The 23493-nt window shown below is 42.4% G+C and overlaps 1 protein-coding gene across 1 annotated transcript; it reads right to left on the bottom strand.

Annotated features, from left to right (window-relative positions):
• On the bottom strand, positions 1 to 22368 carry PGRMC2 (progesterone receptor membrane component 2). Its single transcript, XM_006274000.3, has 3 exons — positions 21930 to 22368; positions 3114 to 3269; positions 1 to 2104 (listed from the first exon to the last, which is right to left on the bottom strand). The coding sequence occupies exons 1-3, from the start codon at positions 22294 to 22296 to the stop codon at positions 2007 to 2009; spliced, it is 621 nt and encodes a 206-aa protein (XP_006274062.2). The 5' UTR covers positions 22297 to 22368; the 3' UTR covers positions 1 to 2006.
• Between the last annotated feature and the right edge of the window lie 1125 nt (positions 22369 to 23493).

The following is a 23493-nucleotide window of genomic DNA, read 5'->3' as shown; positions in this document are numbered from 1 at the left end:
TAAGGTGTTCAGCACATTTAATTGAAGTCAAAGGATTTATCTACAGAACACTTTATTAAAAAAAAAAATCAGAAAACAAATTGCTCATTTCTCCCAAACAGACAGGAGTTGGAAGTTGCAACTGCCACTCGCAAATGAAGGGCTAAGTGATTCATACTTCCAATTTCTATAAAGAACAAATATATTCACAAAAATGGGAAATTTGACTTACTTACATATATAAAAAAATACCAACATTCTTCACACACTCATTTCCCCTTAACAAGGTTGGGGTTGTTCTTTTTGAGAGGGCATGCTATAAAATCTAAACAGATCAACACTTCCTTACTTCAGACATTTTGCAGGCTATTATTGCATGTTTTGTAACTCATCTTTTCTGAAGGGCATCCTCTTTGTCACAACGTTACTATGATTAAAAAGCAGCCTTCTGAAGAAGAAGTCAGGCCTTTAATTTGATTATATTTTTGGTGCCGCTTGCCTCTGGCTGACAAAACAGTTATTTACTTGATATGTTGAAAAATAATGGATAACAAGGAAAAAAAAATCTTAAAAATTGATAGTTCAGATATTTCTGGTAAGAGTGGAGCACATCACATTTATTGTGTGTTATACCGCTATTCCCTAGTGCTGCATTTCTACGTGTACAGTTAGCTTATATTCTTGATGTTACATATATGTATTTAAACCAAACCTTACCTGAATACATATGATATCTTCTGAGGATTTCCCCACTAAGAAGGATTACTAGAAAAGGTAACAATAAAGCTATGTACAGCTTTAATAGCAGTGCAAAAACATTTCACTCAAGGTTTTTTCCTTATTCTGTATTTCAACATATTCCAGTGCACTGGCCAACATCATCTATACAAAGTCTGACAGCACATTTGGTATTGTACATGCTTTATTAAAATGGTACTCATATTTACAATATCTGCAGAAACAATCCCTCCCAAGTCTTGCATTCAGACAGACACGCACAGAAACACACACACACACACACACCAACCCCTTCAATTTCTAGGGGTGTGAAGGCTAGGCTCCCAAAAGTTGAACAACTCCTTGGGGGCATAGGGGAAAGGAAAGATTTTTTTTTTTTAATTACTTAAAAAGAAGCATGGGAGAATGCATTTGGCCATCACAATGCTATTAAGTTTATGTATATTAACATATGGCAGTAACACTGAGTATTTCTTTTACATTCTATACACAGAATGACATCAAGGTTTTCCAGTCAACAAAACATTCTAACTTCAGTCTCAATGCTGCTTGTAGTGACTATTAAGCCACGTATTTGGGGCGTTCCCTTAAAACAATTCAAGTCTATGCAAGAGAAATAAGGCACAATTAATATTGATTTTCATTGAGGGGAAGGGAACGGGTAAACAGCAGGCTTCAGATAATAGTTGCTCAGAGGAAGTAATTTTGCCACATCCTTTAGAAAAAGAGTACTAATTGTACCCATTCTAATCGGCATGGACTTCTCTTAGAAAACTGAAGTTTTTATGCCAGGGCTAAACACACCCACATACAAAACAAATTTGGAAATTCACATTTTAAACACCGGTTTCAGTAGCCAAGATTACTGGTATCGATGTACATATGTACATTTTACTCTAATACTAGAGGAGAAAACACATGAAACGGGACTCAAGCTTTTCATTCTCTTAAAGACTCACTCCTTTGAAGACCTTGTAAATAGGTACTATTTGAGGCTTCCACTTACTGATAAAAAAAGAGAACAGCCTTTTTTGTCTTTTAAATCTCTGGCCCCTCTTCATTAATGAAGCCTTACTAGACATTACAAATCAATTGCAACAGAAGAGTTTGGCAGCACAAATAATGCCTAGTATTCAAATCTTCATTGTGAGTGTATGTTATTTTCCTTGTACAAAACCTGTTGAATGTTTTTCGCAGCAGATGAACTGTACCCAAAGATGCAGGATATTCTGTGATGGGGAATAGAGGTTGCAGTTCCGAAGGCCCCTGACTTTGGTTGTTTACAAAGTTCAATCCTGTTTAGTGTGATCCTTGGTATCTTCCTCATCTGTATATTCTGATGGTTCTTCCCCTGGCTTTAGGAGTCTACCTACGTAGTCATATTTTTCTGGAAGAGACATTTAGGATTCAATTAAAAACAAAGGAAGCCATTTTCTCCTACTTAATTTGCCCTGAAGATCTGCTATTTCCTTCCACACTAAAGATCATGGATCCTAACATTACTGAAGAAATCAACAGAAGTTTTATCATTGACTCTACAGCAAGATCAGACACTAAAATAAGTCTGAAGTGCTTCCACTAGCCCAGAGGTTCCTGAGTTGTGGTATGCATACCCTTGGGGGTATGCAAGATATCACTGTGGGGTACCTGGGAGAAACTGTATAATGGCAGATTTAAATTTTCATTATAATAATTGGCATGTAAAGGGTTAAAATATGAACTGTATGTTGGTAGGAGTACAGGGCCAGCTGGTAAATCTGGAAGAGGACATGCAATAAGAAAGTTTGGGAACCTCTGCACTAGCCTATTCTTTGACCACTTCAGTCATTCCCTCTACCTTTCCCCACACCTGATGAGCTGTACCACACGATGGGTATAATTCTTCCCTTCTCCCCTGTGCATCTCCATTAATTAGCCATCTTTGATTTCAATGAGGTTTGAAAATGTTGGTCTTTTTCCAGGTTATGTTTCTTTGCCTGACAGATAATCCAGATTATGGCACAGGGGATCAACAGTATGCCAAAACAACTGATCCCATATTTAAAGAGAAACTAAGCCAAACATCTTGTAAATACAGGCCTCAGGCTATATTAATTATACTGAGACCTTCTGTAAATTAGATAAGTGCCATCCTACATTAATTCTTCCAGTCTGAAGTGATGCTCTCTAACTACTTAAACAAAAATGTTTAAAACCAAAGGCTGGTATTACAATTCCTCTGAAAGTAAAACTCAAACCACAATTCCCTTCCCAACAAGATAAAGCGGTGAAGGTGCTGTAAATTTTACAGAGCAGGCAACAAATAGTTCTTTAAAATCCACCCCATATTCCAATTTGTTGTGTTGACTGTTTCCCTTGCACTGGTAAACCATAATTTGTTAAATTTGAGAAGTTACCTTTAAATTGCATTTCCCATTCTCTAACACTTTCCATCTGTACAGCATTTAAGTCCGATAGGTCGTCATATTCATCTCTGAGTGCATCCTTATCTAGACAGAAAGTTGCTAGTCCCCTGGAGGCATCTCTGCCAGCAAATATTCCGTAAGGACCCTCTGGAAATAGAAGAAAAATGGACGGCTTTCAAAAATGTATTTCTAGATTACTTAATTTACAGAGTTGAGGTCAGTAATTTCTTGGAATGTAAAGAACAGGAAAAAAACATGAGACTATACAGCCCATATTTATGTATTAAGTTTTGGGAATAACAGTGGTCTAATGCTATACAGCATTTAATGACACTAACTCAGCAATGGATATTGCTGTAAGACAGACAAGGAAGGACAAGCAACACTAATATATTATAATAGTCTTGCTTCTCCTTGTGTGTCTGTGTAAATATACAAGCAATATCATAGTGATTTTTATATCTAATTAATACGTAGATATAAACATCACTATAATATTGCTCTTATATTTACATATATACATACACACAAACACAAGAAGCAAGATTACTATATTATACTATATTAGCTTCTCATTCTGTGTGTGTGTGTGTGTGTGTGTGTGTGAGCGCGAGTGAGAAAATAAAAGTATCTGAGAAAACCAAACCGGAGGTCAATTGTCTTCCGATGAGTCAGTCATTGCAAGTTTTCCTGTTTTTTGTTTAGGGCTTTGTTTCCGAGTGAAATGCACTTGGAAAGACTTCAGCCAGGAGACGCGCACATGCCCCTCCTGTGCTGTTCTTGGCTGGAATTCTACAAAATGCTGCAACTTCCTCTAGTGCCAGCTGGGGGCAATAGAGCAGGCTGCAGCAGTCTGCCACTTCCAACTCCTGATCCTGTGAAGGAAGGAGGATGATGAAAGGGAAGGGAGGGCAGACAAAAGGTGTAAGCAAAAGTCCAGAAGTACAGGGGGGCATGTGGAGAGGCTCCAAACCCCCTAAACCTTTCCCCTCCCTCTAAGAAAGGGAGGAGGAAGAAGAGGGGATTGGGGCTGGAAGGATTTATAGGGAGGTAAGTCTACCTCCAGCCCACCTGTCCTTTATTTATGTACACATAACCAAAAGTAAAACACTAAAAAATAGCACTTCATTTAAGGAGGTGCTATTTTGGAGTGTTTCAGCCACTTCTGGAAGTTTCAAAGGGCTTGTATGTACCTATGGCTGGCCCTCTGAAATGTTTCAAAGGCATTTGAAACATGTTACCTGTTTCCACACCCAGAGATATTAAGCTTCTACTCATCAGTGGCTCCAAGTCCTGAGTCTTAGCTAGAAATTCACTGTGGACTAGAAACTAGTTTACCAATGGTTGGGAGTACAAAACTCAATCTTGATATCAAGACTGAGAATAGCCTGAAGAATAACTTTAATGTAGTTTAGTGTGGAACCAGGGCATTGGCGAAACTCATTTTAAGTGTTTTAAATTAGTTCTTTATGACTCCCCAAACTTCAGTGCCAGGATCAACATTTAAGGATACCTCAGGAGATGAAAATTAGGAAGAAAATTTTGTTTGTTTGACTGTTCTACAATGAAGATATGTGCAAATCAGAAAAAATAAAAAAACAACGCTGGTTGTGTTAACAGGTTAACCATCTAATTGTAGCCTGAAGCCTAATAACCAAGTAACAGCAACGAGGAGGGAGAGTTGTAGAACATCATACACTCTTTAAAATGGCAGTTTCCCAATTTAAACATCCTTATCCATAATGAACAGAGTTAATTAGTTTTAAAAACTAATTTATGAGCCTCTCCTTAAAGGGAAATAATTTTTCATTCAAGGACTGGACGGTCCAATTTTATACCCATATAATTGTAAGGGTTATTCATAACAAGATATTTATATTGTATTTTTCATTTAAAAGAATCCTATTGCACTTCCTGGCCAGTACTATAGGCCTAGCATTCATTATTCACTGCTGAAATACAACTACCTTTAAAGGCTGAAACTGTCATTCTGCACCAGTCCTACAACACAAGTGGATAAACTATCCCAGTGTTCACATCCAGCTCAACATACAAAGAAAGTTTTACCTAATAGGGACTTTGACCAAAACAGATGTTAACTTTTCTCTACAAAAACTAATTAGAACATGTCTGTCAACCTCAGCATAGCAATACAGATAGCTTCTAATATACGGCATCAGCTGACCTCCTCTTTGCCTTCCCCTGCCCCCAAAGCAATACAAACATGCTAAACTAAAAAGTTTGAACAAGAGTTATCAAATAAGCATGTTTATATGGAGAGCTAAGTGGGACCCAGAGACAGACACAATTTCATGAGGAGGTTGACAGTGACACATTTTGATTTCCAGCATTCATTTTAACTCCTATCAAAGGAAATGCATGTGTTCACATCAAGAAAAAACTTAAGAAAATTGTAGCTTGTTAAAACACACAATAAAAAGCTCCCTTATACAAAGGAATTGTTTTCTATATTTAAATCAAATTAACAAAGTTTGATGTCAAAGTTGCCAGAGAATGTGACAGTTTAAATTCTGTTGAGCCGTATTCCATTGCCTTCACAGCCAGATAATTAGACCAAACTCCATAAAGAGATTCAGGTGCAAAGACACTCCACGTCACCACTCCAATTAAGAAGCCCAGCTCTAGGAGTGGAATTCAAACTTACGTAAACACCCAAATCCCCCAGACAATGTGTGCAACAAGAACATAGTTGCTCCCAAGCTTCAGTGGTGGAAAGAACAGAAAACACTGGTATTACTTCATTTATAATCTCTTGTCTCCAGATAGGGGGGGGGGGGTGCGGCGCGGCTGTTACTAAGAAGAACAGCAATGAAATTTAGCCCTGATACTTAAATCACTAAGGTCAGTTTGCACCATTCAGACCTCATATCTTAATCTGAAGATAAATAACCCTATGATATCAGTTCTTTAAAAGATATTTTCTTATGGTTAGTAGAATCTGAACTTCTGCAGAGTATCAATCAACCAGGCTGGCAGAAAGATGCAGTTACCCCATACTGGCTCAAAACAAACAAAGCATATCATACTATATTTTAAATGGGTAATAAAAATACTTTAATGGCAATTATAGAGAGGATGGAGGTGGCCTTTTTTCTCTGTGGCTGTAGAGGACAGGAAAAGCAGCGAATAGCCTCAAGATGGAGAGGAAATTTAGGTTAGAGATTATGAGGAACTTTCTGACGATGATGGTGGTGAAACGCTAACACGCTACCTAGAGAAGTGCTGGCATCTCCATCCATGAAAATTTTCAAGAGCAAGTTAGCCAGACACTTGGCTGGGATGGTTTAAGTCAGGGATGATCTTGCCTTGAGCAAGCAGCTGGACTGGATGACCTTGTAAGGTCCCTTTCAGCCCCTACTTTCCAATGACCTTATTTTGCACACTGCAAATGTAATTAACTTATTTTTAAGCTACAAAAAGGTTTCTTTGGACAGGATCTGCACATGGGATCTTAAAGTAACCACCATCATTTTATCACATACCACATGCCCCTGAAAAATATAAATACCTTGTTCTGCAAAGAAGGAAATGAATGAAGAGGGAAAAAGAAGAAATAAAAAGTTTTATATTCATCTTTCCTTAAAAACACTGGGCGGCTCCCCCTACCCCCCAGGAAAATACAGGGGGCTGCAGTAAGGGGATAGTGGAAACCTGTGGTTGTTCTGTTAAAACCCTAGCTGCAGGGGTTTGAGAAGAGGGGCCAGGCAAGTCAGCACAGCCAGCAGCATCTGCTTGGGCAGTTCATCTGATCTGGAAGGTGCTGCTGGCTAAGGTGAACTGCCTGGCTCCCTTTTCTCAAGCCAGATGGGCAGGCAGCAGCACCCTGAAGCTAGGGGGGTTAACAGAGCAGCCACAGGTTATTGCTCCCCACTTCTGGAGAAGGGTGGGCCCTCAGCTAACTGAGCTACAGAAGGGTCAGGCAACTTGGCTAATACCCTATCAGACCCCCTGCTCCCTACATTTCTATGTTTAAGTCACTCCAATTTCTAGTATCTAATAGTCTGAGAACTTTTTCAAAAGCCCAGAGGAAAGAGGAAATGAAAAGGAGAGCTGTATGATAATCTTAGCCAATAAGCACTATAGAAATGAATGGCAATAAACCCTAAACAATACTTTCTGAATGGTTTGCAATCTTACAACAACAGGCTAAGAAAAAACACACAAACATTTAATGAGTACAAAAATACAAAAGACTCGTGTTCCTTTTGCTAATTCCCTATAGCCCCATTAATCTTGTACCACATTTAGTGGTGTTATAAGTCAAGGTTTGAACCCCCAAAATCTACCCTTAAAATTTCCACCTCAACTTAATACACTGCATCAGGACTCTGAAGTTGGATCAGAGGTGGATCTTTCAGGGATGTAGATTGTATCTTATTAAAAGATATCAGATTCACCCAAGGAACCTTGTCTGCCAGTGGATCTTTCATGCACTTCTATTTCTCGGAGGAGTGTAGAGGGTGCTGGACCAAATAAAGGTATGCAGCAAGAGGCAGCTCTTGCCTGCTTTAGTCTGATTCAAGAATCCAAATGCAAGAGGAGGAAGCACATGTGCCACAGACCTTCCTGGGCTGGCTGCGCAGCAGGCATGCAGGGCAGTTCCATCTGGAGACAGCGGAGCCTGGCTGAGAAGCAGTGGATAAACTGTGGTGAGCCAGGGGTGCTGCCACATTCAAAAAGTGGAAGTGGGGCCATGACCTTGAAAGAGTTGAGAACCACTGACAGGTATAATAGGAAGAGCACAGTGACACTGGTTTTGCTACTACAACTTAGGCACTAATTCCTTTAAACAAGATCCTCTTGAGATAGATATACCGAACTCCAATAATACCCAACTACAGGCCAGTCAGTCTCACCTCCATCCTTGGTAAAGTCTTTGAAAAAATTATCAAGGCTCACATTTGTGAGAGCCCGGCAGGGCAAATTATGCTGAGGGGAAACCAGCACGGGTTTGTGGCAGGCAGATCGTGCCTGACCAATCTAGTCTCTTTCTATGACCAGGTTACGAAACGCCTGGACACAGGAGGAGGGGTGGATGTCATATACTTAGACTTCAGGAAGGCCTTCGATACGGTATCCCACCCCATACTGGTGAACAAGTTAAGAGGCTGTGATGTGGATGACTACACAGTCCGGTGGGTGGTGAATTGGCTAGAGGGTCGCACCCAGAGAGTTGTGGTGGATGGGTCGGTCTCTACCTGGAAGGGTGTGGGCAGTGGGGTCCCCCAGGGCTCAGTCCTTGGACCGATACTCTTTAATGTCTTCATCAGTGACTTGGACGAGGGAGTCAAATGTACTCTGTCCAAGTTTGCAGATGACACAAAGCTATGGGGAGAAGTGGACAAGCCGGAGGGCAGGGAACAGCTGCAGGCAGACCTGGATAGGTTGGACAAGTGGGCAGAAAACAACAGGATGCAGTTCAACAAGGAGAAATGCAAAGTGCTGCACCTAGGGAGGAAAAATGTCCAGCACACCTACAGCCTAGGGAATGACCTGCTGGGTGGCACAGAGGTGGAAAGGGATCTTGGAGTCCTAGTGGACTCCAAGATGAACATGAGCCGGCAGTGTGACGAAGCCATCAGAAAAGCCAATGGCACTTTATCGTGCATCAGCAGATGCATGACGAATAGGTCCAGGGAGGTGATACTTCCCCTCTATCGGGCACTGGTCAGACCACAGTTGGAGTACTGCGTGCAATTCTGGGCGCCACTTGGCACACTTCAAGAAGGATGCGGATAACCTGGAGAGGGTCCAGAGAAGGGCCACTCGTATGGTCAAGGGCCTGCAGACCAAGCCCTACGAGGAGAGGCTAGAGAAACTGGACCTTTTCAGCCTCCGCAAGAGAAGGTTGAGAGGCGACCTTTTGGCTGCCTTTAAGTTCATCACGGGGACACAGAAGGGAATTGGTGAGTATTTATTCACCAAGGCGCCCCCGGGGGTTACAAGAAACAATGGCCACAAGCTAGCAAAGAGCAGATTTAGATTGGACATTAGGAAGAACTTCTTCAGTTCGAGTGGCCAAGGTCTGGAATGGGCTCCCAAGGGAGGTGGTGCTCTCCCCTACCCTGGGGGTCTTCAAGAGGAGGTTAGATGAGTATCTAGCTGGGGTCATCTAGACCCAGCACTCTTTCCTGCTTATGCAGGGGGTTGGACTCGATGATCTATTGAGGTCCCTTCCGACCCTAACATCTATGAATCTATGAATCTAATTATCATCAAAATGAACTAGTCCCTGAAATTCTGAATTAAGAGTATAGAAAAATGTAAACCAACAGTCTAATCCCAAACCATGTGAGAACTTCCTATACCAAAAACAATTAAGAACCAATATGAATAGTAATTTAATCCCAATGCTTCACTCCTGAGGGGTTTAAAACAATGTTCCCTGTCCAGAGGAAATGTTTCTATAAAATACTATTAGCTACTTAAATAACTGGGCTTCAAATAAAAAGTCAGTATTTTCAAATGAGAATATGTAGAATATGAGAATATGTATGCCTAAGCCATCTCAGGAAAGATTTAGCTCTGTATTTATTTATTTACAATGCATACATCTTATTGAGATTTTACAATTTAAGAAATTATATTTTAAGGAATTAGTTCTTGGGATTAAAGGCTGCATTTTTCTTGCTTTAGTTCCATATTTAAATATCCTATTATACTGCATAGCATTTTAGTTAAAATTCAACTATAAGATGTCCATTAAAATGAAACAATGGTCTGCTTGTCAACAAACTGATTAAAACAGAAGATTAAATTAAATTATTTTCTTTTAGCCAAGTACTTTCATTAATGGAAGGGCAGTACCCGATTACCAAAAATTAATTTGTCAGTGGGCATATATACACATGCCATTAAGGGGCAACAATAAACTGTGAAGCTTTTTGCTTCACAGTTTTAATACTCCTGGGAAGCTCCTGGACACGTGTTTGCACGTGTGCCCAGACTGAAGGTCACTGAACTGGGTCCCAGCATCCCCAGTTGGCAGGGGATCCAGGGGGGTCAGCTTATCAGTATCACAAGTACTAACCTGCTACAGAGTTTATTAGTTTCTAGTTTCATGTGCCCTAAAAGGAGCATATGTGTAAACACAGAGATTTACTGCACAGTTATTTAGTCAACTGCACAGTAAACTTCTCGTATAGATGCACCCAGTATATCCCAATGGTTCTCAACCTTCCTAGACTCAAAGCATGCCTCCATAACTTTTCTGAATTTAGCAGCACCCTTTGCACATTGAGCAGCACCCTTTTCCTCTTGGAAGGGAGACTTGTCCCTCATCTTCTGGGAAGCATGGTCCTCTGGGAAGCATGGGTCAGGCACAATACTTAATACATCTTAATACCTGCTGCACTGCATCCCAGTCTGATCCCTCACAGCATCTCCCAGAAACAGATGCAGTTTCACCTGGCAGTGGAGAAAAACTCTTTAAAGGACCTCATGGCACTCCAGTTGAGAACCACTGGTATCTACACCAGGGGTAGGCAACCTCTGGCATGGGTGCCAGACCATGGCACACAAAGGCATTTTGCTTGGCACACATTTCTTGGGGCAGGCAGCAGGGAAGGGGTAGGGGCTGTGCTGCCACAGCAAGGATGAGGCCCCCTAGTAGTTCCCCTACTATCCACTCCTGGCACTCCAGCACCTTGCAAGTCGAGGTTGTGTGTGTTTTTGTCACTGTCCAAAAAAGTTGCTGACCCCTGCACTATACTCTATGCCTTCAGAGTTTGTTCACTTTACTGTCACTACTTTTCATAAGGTGCAAATTTAAGTTTGCAAAATGATAATTACTGTTGAGTAAGGAGATCTTATTTCAATTGTTCTTTTTTCTAACATTTAGTCATTTGTTCTATTAATGTTCCGTCAGAGACCTATTTAAAACTCTTTGTGTGTGTGTATTTTACACACACACACACACACACACACACGGTGTTTATAAAGTCCTTGTGCAACTTTAAACTTTAATAACTTTAGATATACATATGATAGAAGCAAACTGTAAACAGTGATTGAAAGCATAATTACGTTTTTTAGCATAGTGTAAGCTAGGCATAGGGTAAGGATCACAAATGCAATTCATGACATCACTCAGCAGCAACTGGAAAATGTTTTCTATGAGCTAGAAAACCAGATTGAATGATGTACTACAAAAGATGGTGGTTATGTTGAAGTCTAGAAATTTGAGCTGTATTGTGTTAAAACTTAATGAATTCTGCTTTCAATCACCATTTACAGTTTGCTTCTATCATGTGTACATCTAAAGTTATTAAGGTTTAAAGTTGCACAAGGACTTTATAAAACAACCTGTAGTATACCAGGGGTACTCTTCTCCTTAATGTAGAAGTTTTACTGCAGTTTACAAAATAATGTCTAAATCACTAGAAAGACTGCTTTGAGAGATACTGTGTTCAGCCTTATGATATGGCTTCTCAAATTTCAGTCACAAACGTAAGCAACATTATTAGTGTAAACATGTTTCATATTTTTTCTCCCTTGAAGCAGAAACAGGTGAAGATATTGGACAACAACTATCCCTGATGAAACTAATTCTAATATCAATCTTTCCTGACCCTGCGCTACAGAAATTCTGAAACAGAAAGTGGGCCTGGTATCTTCTACAGCAGAAGTGATGAATTATTTGGACCAAAGGGCCACTTCAGGAGTTTTAGTGACCTGTCGTAGGCCAGGTCAGCACCCTCTCCCCATGTCTCTGCAATAGCTCACCGAAACTCCCTAGGGTAGATAACTCATGGCTCCTGCACCCCTCGTCCACCACGAGGGAGAACTTGCCTAAGCTTCAACTTGCCAGGTCTGTGAATGGCCACAGGGTTGGAGCTGCACACAGATGGCCACAGCAGAAACCTGGCCAGGAGTTCAGCACTGGGGTTCTGGGGTCAGAAGTAAGGGACACTGGGTTGGAACTGGCCATTGACATTTACAAATGGGTCCTGGTACAGCTAAGGTTGAGAACCACTGCACTAATACATTCTTTGGACCCCCAAACTACAATTAATTATTTCTAACTTGAAAAAAATCATTTAAATTATTTCACTGAAGTATTTCTGCCTATTTTAGAACACAGAAGGATGTCCTAGACAACTTCCATATAATTGATATGAATGACTAATTTATATCAGTGCTGTACAACTCAAACTCTATGCAGGGCCAATTGCAAAGTTACCTTTCCAACTGAGAGTCATCACTAATGTGATCCACTCTGACCAGTGTAGTAGCAATAACTAGACCACAAATGCATGCATGGCAACAAAATGCTGTGCAACAAGCCTGAAAGACTAATTGTTTTGCTTCTCAATTTCTTTTTCATTTTATAAAGTGTTTTCAAAAAGAATGATGGCAGGTTACCAGGCTTGCCCTGGCCAACTTTATGCATACCATGATTTAAATTTACATTTAGGTTGAATGTGTTTTGTGCAAGTCCAAATTGTACAACTGTACTTGACAGAATGGCATTTATAAATAAGACCTAGAGCTCATCCTTTGGATGAGTCTTACCGATATGCTGACAAGTCCAAAAGAAGATAATCATCTTAAAAACAAGACACGGTATCACTAGTAGATATAGGATTACCTACATTTCTTTTCATCAAGAGCTGACTTTACAAGCAAACAGAGAGGGGGCAAGAGGAGTATAGCCAAATAAATTCTGTTGGCAGTTTTGCCTTTGTATCAAGGCAGTAATTTGTTTTTCATTCCAAATCAGACTGAGAACCACTCTATCCCTATAAAGCTGTCCCCAAGAAATTCATCATTTATATCCTCCAAGATAAAGGATTTTTGAGAGGGAACCTGAAAGCAGAAACTGACCTTTAATGTATAATGTCAAAATTATGAATGGGAAAAAGCATTATTTTAAGCATATTACTCCAGATTTACTCCAATGTAAAAATCTGGCTGAATGGGTTTAATATTATTTAGTATTCACTGTTGTCAAGTCACAATTCAAATTATATTCTAACTCCAAAAGCACAAAACTTTTGATATGGCTGAGCGAAATACTATTTCTTTAATGATGTGAAGCTTTCATGTTAGAACCTTCATCCTTATGAAAAGTTTAACAATTAGATTGTTCTTCAAAAACATCCACAAAAATGACATAAACAGCTTCTTTTAACTGTGCTATCCCCTGCCATCTGCACTTATCTGCTCCTTCCTCAGTCTCTTCTTGCTGACAACAAACCTATTCCCTCCATTATCAATTTCAGATTATATTTACCTGCATTTTGTCCTAGACTCTTCTGGTTTGAATGGCCAACTAGGAAGGGAAACTAAGCACGTGTCCCCAGGAACTTACTTCTATCTTCAAAAAGCTGAGTCCCAAAAAAAGAAAAAGTATCTCTTATATGGACTTCCAAGTGCTGAGACAACAAGAAACATTTCATTTGCTATGTAGAGGGGTAAACGGGCAAGTAATTGCCTCCAGTTTGTCCACAACCACAAAACTTAATTCATAAGATAACGTTGCTCTTATACATACACTGCTTCTGATGAATTAAATGTTCTTCCTGCAAACTTAACTCCCATTACACATATGTAGGGCAAACTTCGGGTTTTCAGGGCAAGCTGACTGCAGAGAAATCACTGCTTGTTTTCATGGGGGGTGGGAAAAAGGGGGAGAATAAAGACACAGACCAAGCCCACGGAGTTCCCTCCAGGAAATCATCAAAGGGAGTTTAGGAATGGAAATAAACTCTGAGAAGAAGGCGGAATAACAGAGAGAAAAAAAAAAGGGAAAATGGCACATAAAAGGAAACATTAGGGTGATAAGAAAAATAAAATAAATGAAGTATCCATGGTTGTATGTTTGAACTGTTCATTACACTACTTGGAACATGACACAGCAGGCTGTTTTTCATTGCTGTGGGAAAAGTTTGGCAAGTAATTAAGGCCCTATTTTAAAATATTAAAGGCGTACACCAATTTGAAAGAATCAGGCTTTTTCCAGGTTTCTTGAACTATAATGATCCAATAGGAAGGGACTTGGCTTAGGACACAGCAACATGGATGGGGGCCAAACCTGAAGTGCCAAGAGCGACCATGGAAACTTCAGCAGGCATTGGCTTTGGCTACAGTGAAGAGTGGGCCCAGACTTAAGTTTTTACATACAATAGAACAAACATAGTTTTTACATACAATGGAACAAGTGTGTGAACACCCTGGACCCAAGTATACAGAGAGAAACTTAAGTATCAAGTGCTGCAGCACCTCTCATCCAACCAGAGGCAGGGGCTGCCTGGAGAACAAACTGGGGGGAAGGAGTAGCTTGTTTGAACAGTAGTCAGAGGTAACTGGTTTGGCATGTCTTTTAACAATTAAAAAAAAATCCCTTGAAAGTTAGCAAGTGCCCTTAAGAGATTAGCAATATAAGATGCTATTAATCTTTAAGATCATGCTCTCCTGTTCTATGAAACCTCTCTCCTCCTCAGTAGAGATTTCCATATAACAAATGCAAGAATGAAAACTACAACCCACGAGATGCACAAACCCCACAAAAAAGTGTTTACTACTCCTTGGAATACCCAATTATATGGTAAAGCTTTGCAAATGTTATTTAAAATAAAGACTAACTTAACCATGTACATATCAAAAGTCTTCTATGGACCCAGCTTTTTGTCTTGAGCAGGATGCCATCATACCCTGAAATCAAGGATAAAGTACATGCAAGTGCCCTGGAGAAATCTGTGGCAAGGTCAGATAAATAAAATGCTTACATCAGTGCTCTTCTGCACCAAAGCCATGAATGAAAGGTTTCTACAGCACTGGGAGATTTCAGTTCTAGTGGAAGCTTTGGCACCAACTTACTTTGAAAGTGTACTACATGATCTGTACTAAACTGTGGCTACCTTGATCAGGCTTACCCATGTTTGGGAAGTGTTTTCAGCACATAAGACAAAAAAAGAAGAAGTTTTTTTTTTTTTTTTTAAAAGGTTAATTCTGCAAGCCCGAAATGTTTTTGGGACAACAGTTACCAGATGAACACTTTCAGAATCAGTAGCTGCATTTTAAAATGTTAAGTCAAGCCAAATAAAGGACAACTGGTATTTCCTCAATGCTAAATGGAAGCAGAGAAGGCAGTGTGTTCAATAAATATCTGTATTCCTTACTTGAGGAAAAGCCAGAGACGTAGTCATATTATGTGGTAAGGAGGTTATTTAACCTTTTAGTTAAATATTATAACAATCTGGGCACAAAACAAATAATGCGTATTTTAACAGTCTTGCAAATTTCTGTTGTGCAAAACATGCACAATATTTACAAGATGGGGGACTACCCTGAGACACTGAGTCAGAGAAAGACTTAAAAATCATAGGATATAGAGAACTGAACGTGAACTTCCAACATGACATTGTGGCCAAGACAGCCAATACGATATGCACACAGAGGCAGTACATGAAGGCGTAGTGAGTTTGCAGTATCACTGCATTTGATACAGGTGCCTCTGCATCCAGTTCTGCCCGAAACAGTTAAAGATGGATACTGGTAAATCAGAGAGCATTTAGAGAAACTGGCAATGAATTTGATTAAAGAACTGAAGAGGCTCAACCTAAGCTCAAAGAAAGTTAAAGAATAACTTGATCAGGCTGCAAGCACCTGCTATGGAGAAAGAAATGTGATAGTTTTGCAATACAGAGGTACTGGTTGGTGACCTGATGACTGGAAGCTGAAGTGTGACCAAGTCAGATTAGAAACGTGGCACTTTAAAAAAAAATACTAAGAGTGCTTAACTCTTAAATTGCCAAGGATCCTTTAGGTTAATACTGGATGTTTCATTAAAAGACTGGCTCTTGTTCAAATAGGAATTAATTCAAAAGATGTAGGACAGGGGTGTCAAAGATGCAGCCTGTGGAGTCCTATCATCTGGTCCCCAGTTGCTCCCCTGAGTCTCAGATGACCCACATGCTGCATAGCATGCACTGGACTGGCCCCACACACAGGGCCCAGGATGTGCACTGCATGGAACACCCCCCCCCAGAAGCTAAGCAGCCCCTTGCCCCCTGCTCCAGGACTAGCAGTGTGTGTAGCACATATCCTGGAGCACATGTTATGTGCACTGCATCTGGCATATGGGGAGAAGGGGAGGATCTATGGGCCCAAATGGGATTGGCAGGGCCAGCTGAGTTTGACCCCCCCCCCCACCCCCTGGTATGTAAACTAAGGAAGGAACACTTTTGCACTACAAATGCAGAGCAATACAATTAGGAGCGCACCAATAAAGATTTTCTTGCCCAATACCAACAGCCTATTATTAACTAACCACATTGGCCGATACTGATCTCATAGCCAATTTACAAGAATGCAGCCCAGCAGCTTGGAGAGAAGCCTCCTGCCAGTAAGTCTATGGGGGCATGGGGGAGTGAAGGGGCATGGGGAGGGGGGCAAATAGAGACAGTCATAGTGAGGGAGGGAGTGGGGCATGGGCAGGGGCAAGAGCTGCCCAGCCAGGACAGTAAATGCAACCCCAGAGTGGGGTGCAGGGCAGAGCCATGTACAGCTTATCCAGGGGGCACGGGGAGCAGCTCCCTTCCACTGCACACACCCCTGGGAGAACCATGGGCATCATGTACCCCTCCAGATGTGTGCATGGGGAAAAGGGCAGGCTGTTCATTGTGGACTTGGGGCTATGCCAGCCTCTTCCCAGTGCGGGGGGGTGGGGGGTCTTGGCTGTGGCTGCGCTTAGGAGAGACAGGGGCGGGCTCTGTCGTAGTGGCATGGGGGGGGTGGGCTTGGGGAAACATGGCTACTCCAAAACTCCCTGGAGCACCCCCCCCCCGGCCACCACCACCTCTGGCACCAAGCCCGCAGTGGGCAGCCTGCATCTGTCCTTGTCCCACACACAAATCTAGTGGGGTACATGCCCCCCATGCCTCCATGGGTGTGTGCAGCAGCAGGGAGCTGCCCCCACCTCCCCCCTGGACGAGCCACCCACAGCTCTGCCCTGCACCCCGCTCTGAGGTCGCATTTGCCACGTTGGCACTGCGTTCCTGGCTGCATGCATGCTGTGGCTGCGCACATGCACACAACATTTATTGGTGACATTACTGGCCAAAAAAAGCTGATTGCCGATGTTAATTTTTTAGTTATCGGTGCCAATCCAATAGGCAACCAATATATCAGTGTGCCTCTACAATAAATAAAAGACACTTTGCTCTCTAAGACACTAGCAAAACACTTCAAGACAACTATATTATTCAACATCAAACTTGTACTATATAGGTAGTTAAATGTTGTGGGGTAATACCACTGATTCCTCCTAAACTGAAAGGCTGTTAAACTTCTATATCTAAACACAGGGTTAATGACAAGTGGCTTTGTAGTGTCATTAGTATCAGCTGCTAAAACCCAATACCTTCTATGCTTCTTAGGTCTAAGAGGGAAAAAATAGCCTGTGTCAATTTTAATCTCACTGGAAAGCTATACACTTTCCATTATGAAGTTTTTATCTACCACACATAGAAACAAGATCAGAATTTATTGGCATATTGATCTACTCTGAGTCAGATATTTTTAAATACATCTTTTAAAAAATATTTTAAAACACAGGACCTATAGAAGAATGTTTTGCATTCTTAAGTTTCTCTCCATTTATCCGAACTGTACAACCAGTCCAATAAAAGATATTACCCAAAAAATCCTTGTAGCATCATGGCTACAACACTTCACTCTAATGCTCAGATTACCAACATATTTGAAGAAAACAGGATGATACTTCTGCACAAGGAAGTCTTGAAGCCATTGATACGACTCATTTTGATGTGCCTAATGGAAGAAAGGCATGGAAATGTCTTAAGATGTGGATCCAGGATCATCAATAGAATGAGGTTTCCCTCTAAAACCACACGGTCTTGATTTAGACTAGTAGTTCTCAACCTTTTCAGATCCATGGCACCTGTCCACAGAGTTCCCTCTAAGCTACGTGGCATGCGCGGCTGCGCAGGTGTGCTCATGCCATGCTGCCAGGTGCGCCTGCACATACCACGCAGCTTAGAGGGAACACTGCCCATCCACTATTTTTTAAAAGAGTGGTGGCATCTCTAGATGACAGGCACTGTTAGTGCTGCCACCAACTCACCTCAGTGCTTCTCAACTAGGTGCTGCTGCCTCCAGATAAAACTGCCCCATGCCTACCTGCACTGCCATCCCAGGAAGGGCTCTGGTGTATGCCCATGCTCCTCTTACATTACGGTTTATTTGATCAGCCTAAAGCAGGTAGGATCTGCCTTTTGCTGTGGTGTCCTTCTTGGTTTGGCTCCCCTCAGAAACAAAAATGCACAGAAAGTTTTGTCCTCAGTGCAGCACAAATGAGCATGGGACAGTTTTATCTAGCTGTCATTGTGGTGGCAGAGCATGCATGCCAGCACACTTGAGAGGGATTTGCAGCACCCTGGTTGAGAACCACTGATTTAGACTGTTGTTCTAGCAATCCGATTCATTGTGCCAAGCCAGCTAACAAAAGCAGGACAAAATAATCAGAGAAACAGCACTATTCTAATCAAAAACTACAGTCATGAGTAAAAAAGGTACATGATACCATATGATGTTTCAAAAAGGAACAGCTTTGCAGACCAAGTCTGAAAAAGATCTAGAAGGGCATTAAACAAACAGATGGTCTGTGTATGAGACAACTATTAAAATATCTTGAGAAACAAGAAGTTCCAGATCAAATCTTAACTGAATTCAAACCACAAATCCAACTGTTGATTGGTGTTACTGCCAGATTCTTCCATAATTTTAGTTGGTCTATGCAGTCAAAAGCTCACTTTCGATTTACGAAGGCTACACATAAATGATTTTGTCTTTTCACGTATTTTGATGCCAAATAATAAGACAAGCAGTGGTTCATACAAAAACAGCCTTTTCTAAAACCAGCCTGCTCTTCTCCCATAACACTATTTTCTGAGATTCATGTTTGTAGCTGAAAGAGTGTCTTCCAAATTTTATCGCTGGAATACACATAAAACCAATGGGATGATATACCACAGGTGCTCTCTCATCACCATTTTTAAAGATTGGGACTTTTATTTTCATTCTAATGTGAATCTAACTGATACAGAATCTTTACACACTGTCACAACCTGAACTGTAAAGTAACCGTGACTATATTAAAATGAAAATGTATAGAAACCTAACTCCTATTTATTATTCACTGAAGCACTTGCACACATTTAAAAAAATGCTAGATAAGAGAAATCTACCACCTAATTTCATTGAACATATTTATGTGGTTGAACGTGAAAATAAAACATTAAATCAAAAACATTTACTACAATCTTCCCCTCTTCCCCCAATTACCAGAACTTCCTATCCCAGGAAATCATTATAAGCATATCAGAAATACAAGACACTGACACCACTATGTACCAATGTAAAAACTGCCTAGGACTAGCAGCAATTAAACCCACAGGTGCTTCACAAATATGGTCAAACTAAATCGTTATGAGTAATATTTTACCTGACTATAACTAATGATACATTTTGATCATTTTGGGCACAATTTACAGCTTGCTTGCTAACTTTCATCATCATCCTCAGCAAACAGTTTAGTTTTCATTAAGTACTACACACAGAACTGGAACAAAGTCTATTAAATCAAAGGCCACTGATAATGTAAATAACTACTTGTACAACCTTCAAACCATTTTCACCAATAGATGATCTCCTTCCCACCACAATTGTGCTCTCAAATAATTCAGCAAAAGACATCATATTAACTCAGTCCATCATAAATGGACACCACTTTTTCATATTAGATAATCTGCTAAAATGTTAACCTGTTACCCTTTCCCTCCAGTTTGAAAATCCAACCTATGAAGAGCAGACAACTGTTTAGGCCTCCTGAACTGGTAGAGATTTGACAACTAGACAGATGTTTTCAGCATCGATATACAGCGTGTGAAATAGTCTGACTCTCAGAATAAAACAGACCTCTGCTCTAGTACTGAGGATTATTTTTGTCTACAAAAGAAGCTAAAACCAGTGTGTCTGCATGCACATGCCTAATACCACTTGTAATAAAAACAGAACAGAACAGACTCATTTAACAACAACAAACTGAACTGAGAGCTTTTACTGCCCAATAAGAGAAGGTATGACCAAGCAGTATAGGCCTGAAGTGCAGATATTACAGTGCCCTGTAGTAGGAATGTTTTAAAGCACTCCTCATGTTTAGTTATGTCAGTTCCTTTAGATGATGGAAAACAATGTTTATAGTACAGATCTAGATTACTACTAATGAAGAACCACACAATGAAACTGACTAATGAGCAAGAATATTAAGGCCAAGAACATTAGAAGAGAAAATCAGATTTGTTCAAAAGAGATAGAGAAATGAGACTTCTTAAAAATATACTATTAACCTACTATTTAAAAAAGCCCTCACAACATCTGATTGTGTCACGTTTTTCCAAAACACCATTGTTTAAAACCAAGAAAATTACACCTCACAGGCAATCTTTGCACCCAAGAGACAAGGTTAAATTTAAAACACTTGGAAGCCTTAATACTAAGGCTTTATCTAGGGGTTAAAGTTTGTGGGCTCTGGAATAAATAAGTCATTTGCACTGTAAGTGATGTCGATTCCCACCCCCAGTTGTAGCGTTAGGATGAAGTCACCAAGCCAGTGCTGATTCAGGCTTCTACACAGTTGTATGGAATCATTGGGAAAAACTAAATTATGCTCTAAATTATTAGTCAGAGGAAAAAGTCTGTGGGCTTTGGCTCCCTGCAGGATTCATAGATTGTAAGAGGCTGGAAGGGACCTCGGAAGGCACTTGCACCAAGCAGGAAAGACAACTCGGGTGAGGTGACCCCAGGAAGGTGCCTGTCCAGTCTCTCCTTGAAGCTTTCCAAGGTAGGCGATTGCACCACCTCTGGAGGGAGCTTAGTCCACAGTCTGGACACCCTAGTTGTGAAGTAGTTTTTCCTAATGTTGAGCCTTAAACAGTCTTCCTGGAATTTGTGACCATTACTCCCAGGTCCCTCAGTCTTTCCTTGTATGGCTTGCCTTGCAAGTCTCTGATCATAAAACAAAGAGGGTAGATGTGCACCTTGGAGATTAACTAAAGCATGTGCACGCAGACACACAAGTTTTTGTGTACTGAAGAAGCTCGCTTCTTCAGCCCAGGAAAGCTTTTACTATACACATAATAGTGTGTGCGTGTATACACACACAGAGAAGAGAGAGAGAGAGATCTATATACATATATATATATATATATACACATATACATATACACACACACACACACACACATATGCAGCACAAGCTTTTGTGAATTTTAAAGTGAGTTTTAGCTCAGGAAAGCTTGTGGTATACACATAGTAGTGTATGGGCCGTGTGTGGGTATGTACACACACACACACACACAGAGAAAGATAAATATATGTATACCTAGAGACAAAGCACACGCTTTTGTGGTTTGAAAGGAGCTTCAGCTCGGAAAAGCTAAAGCTATCTACGTATATATGTATATGGGTGATGTGTGTGCACACATATATGTACACCCCCCACTGTATGCATGCACATTTGCACAAGCTTTCCTGAGCTGAAGCTCACTGAATCAGTTCACAAAAGCTTGTGCCCTGCGTACAGATATGCTTAATTATTTGCATATCTAGCAAGATAGGCGCATAGGAATAAATAACATGTGTGTGCATGTGTACACACACATACACACACTGTGGGTCGCCTGTGAGGTGCGGCTGGCTCTCCCCTACCCCGACCCTCCGGGGCCCGGCGAGCAGCCGCAGGGGGGCGGGCGAGGCGCTCACCGGGCCCGTAGAACTTGCTGCCGTTGGTGACGTCGAAGACCTTGCCGTTAACGGCTAGCAGGATGTTCGGCTTGCGGGCGCCGTCGAACTCGCGCAGCTGCTCCAGCGTGAAGTCCCGGCGCTTCATGCGGGGCACGGCGGCGGCCTGGTTCTGCTGCGCCGCGGCCCCCGGCCCGCTCCGCCGCCCCCAGCGCACGTAGAGCCCGTAGGCCGCCAGCAGCGCCAGCGCCAGCAGCCCCACGCTCAGCAGCATCTCCCCGCCGGCCACCCACCCTTCCCCCGCTGCCGTCTCTTCCTCCGCGCCCGCCGCCCCCAGGCCGTCGCTCCCCTCAGTCCTTAGCTGACCGTCCCCATCGTCCGCCATCATTGCCAGGCCAGCGCCTGCCCGCCCGCCGGCTCCGCCCAAGACGGGGTGGGAGAGGAGATAGTGCCAAGGGGCGAGGCTCATGCTCCCTCCCCTCTGCTCGCTCCCATTGGCCACCGGGGGAGACACGTCACCGCCGCGGGCTCGCGCTCCGCGCGCCAATCAGACGCACCTAGAGCCGCAACCGCCCCAGCGCGCGCTCACCAGCGGAGGGCGCGCGCGTGCGCAGTGTGGGGCGAGCGGAGGGTGGGGCGCCCAGCGGGGATAACAAAGGGGTTGTGCCTGCGCTGCGAGTGTAGTCGGCGCTTCTCTACCCTCGGCTTGGATGCAGCGAGATGGGGCGCGGGAGCCCGGCTGCAGGGTGGGTACCTAGGCACCACACAGAAGCCCGGGGGGATACCAGCTCGTGTGGTACCGCCCTGCTGAGGGCGGGTTTTTACCACAGAGCTGCCGCGTCCCCTCCCCTCTCACGGCTGGCTACCGCCATCAAAGCTGCCGCGGTGCGCCTGAGGGAGGCATTTGTAGACATGGCTGCAGTGGGTTGGGAAACGGGGAAAACCCGCCCCAAGGGGCTGTAGTTGCTGCGGCCCGCCGGCCGCTACAGACCCTAGAGCCGTTATCAACGAACAGGCGCACGCCAAGGCGGGGAGCGCTTAGCGGCCGCAACGGCGCTGATGCTGGCCCCGCGCAGCCATTAACTGCTTAATCCCTTCGACACCCCCCTGAGGCAAATGAGTAAGCACCGGCCATCACACGGGAGGGGGGATTCAAGTACTCACCTTTCCTCCTCCTCCGGGAGGCTGAAATGGGTTCCTTATTCCCTGTTCCTTTTTCAAAGCTAATCTTTTACACACTTAAGGGTTGTTAGCAATGAAACAGACAGACTAAAGAGTTAGAATTTGATCAACAATGAATATTTATTTATTTTAAATTTGTATCTGAGGCCAATTAGCTAAAACTAACTCCAAATCCAAGAGTCCAGACCCAGAAGTGGCCCCACTATGGGCAAATGTTCTTCACCCGCACTTTGGGCTTCAGATGTTTCCAAAACCTTTGGCGGGCATCCTACTTGCAGGCCCAAGCCCAGAGGCTTGGGGTTCAGATGCCCCCAAGTTTCACTTGCTGTCAGCCATAAGGCCCTAAGAGCAAGCAAGGGAGGAGGCTCCCGTTTCCATAAACTGGGCTTAAAGTCACTGTGCC

This window comes from Alligator mississippiensis, chromosome 2, assembly GCF_030867095.1.
Source record: "Alligator mississippiensis isolate rAllMis1 chromosome 2, rAllMis1, whole genome shotgun sequence".
NCBI classification, from domain to species: Eukaryota; Metazoa; Chordata; order Crocodylia; family Alligatoridae; genus Alligator; species Alligator mississippiensis.
This window is presented reverse-complemented; position numbering and strand designations above follow the sequence as displayed.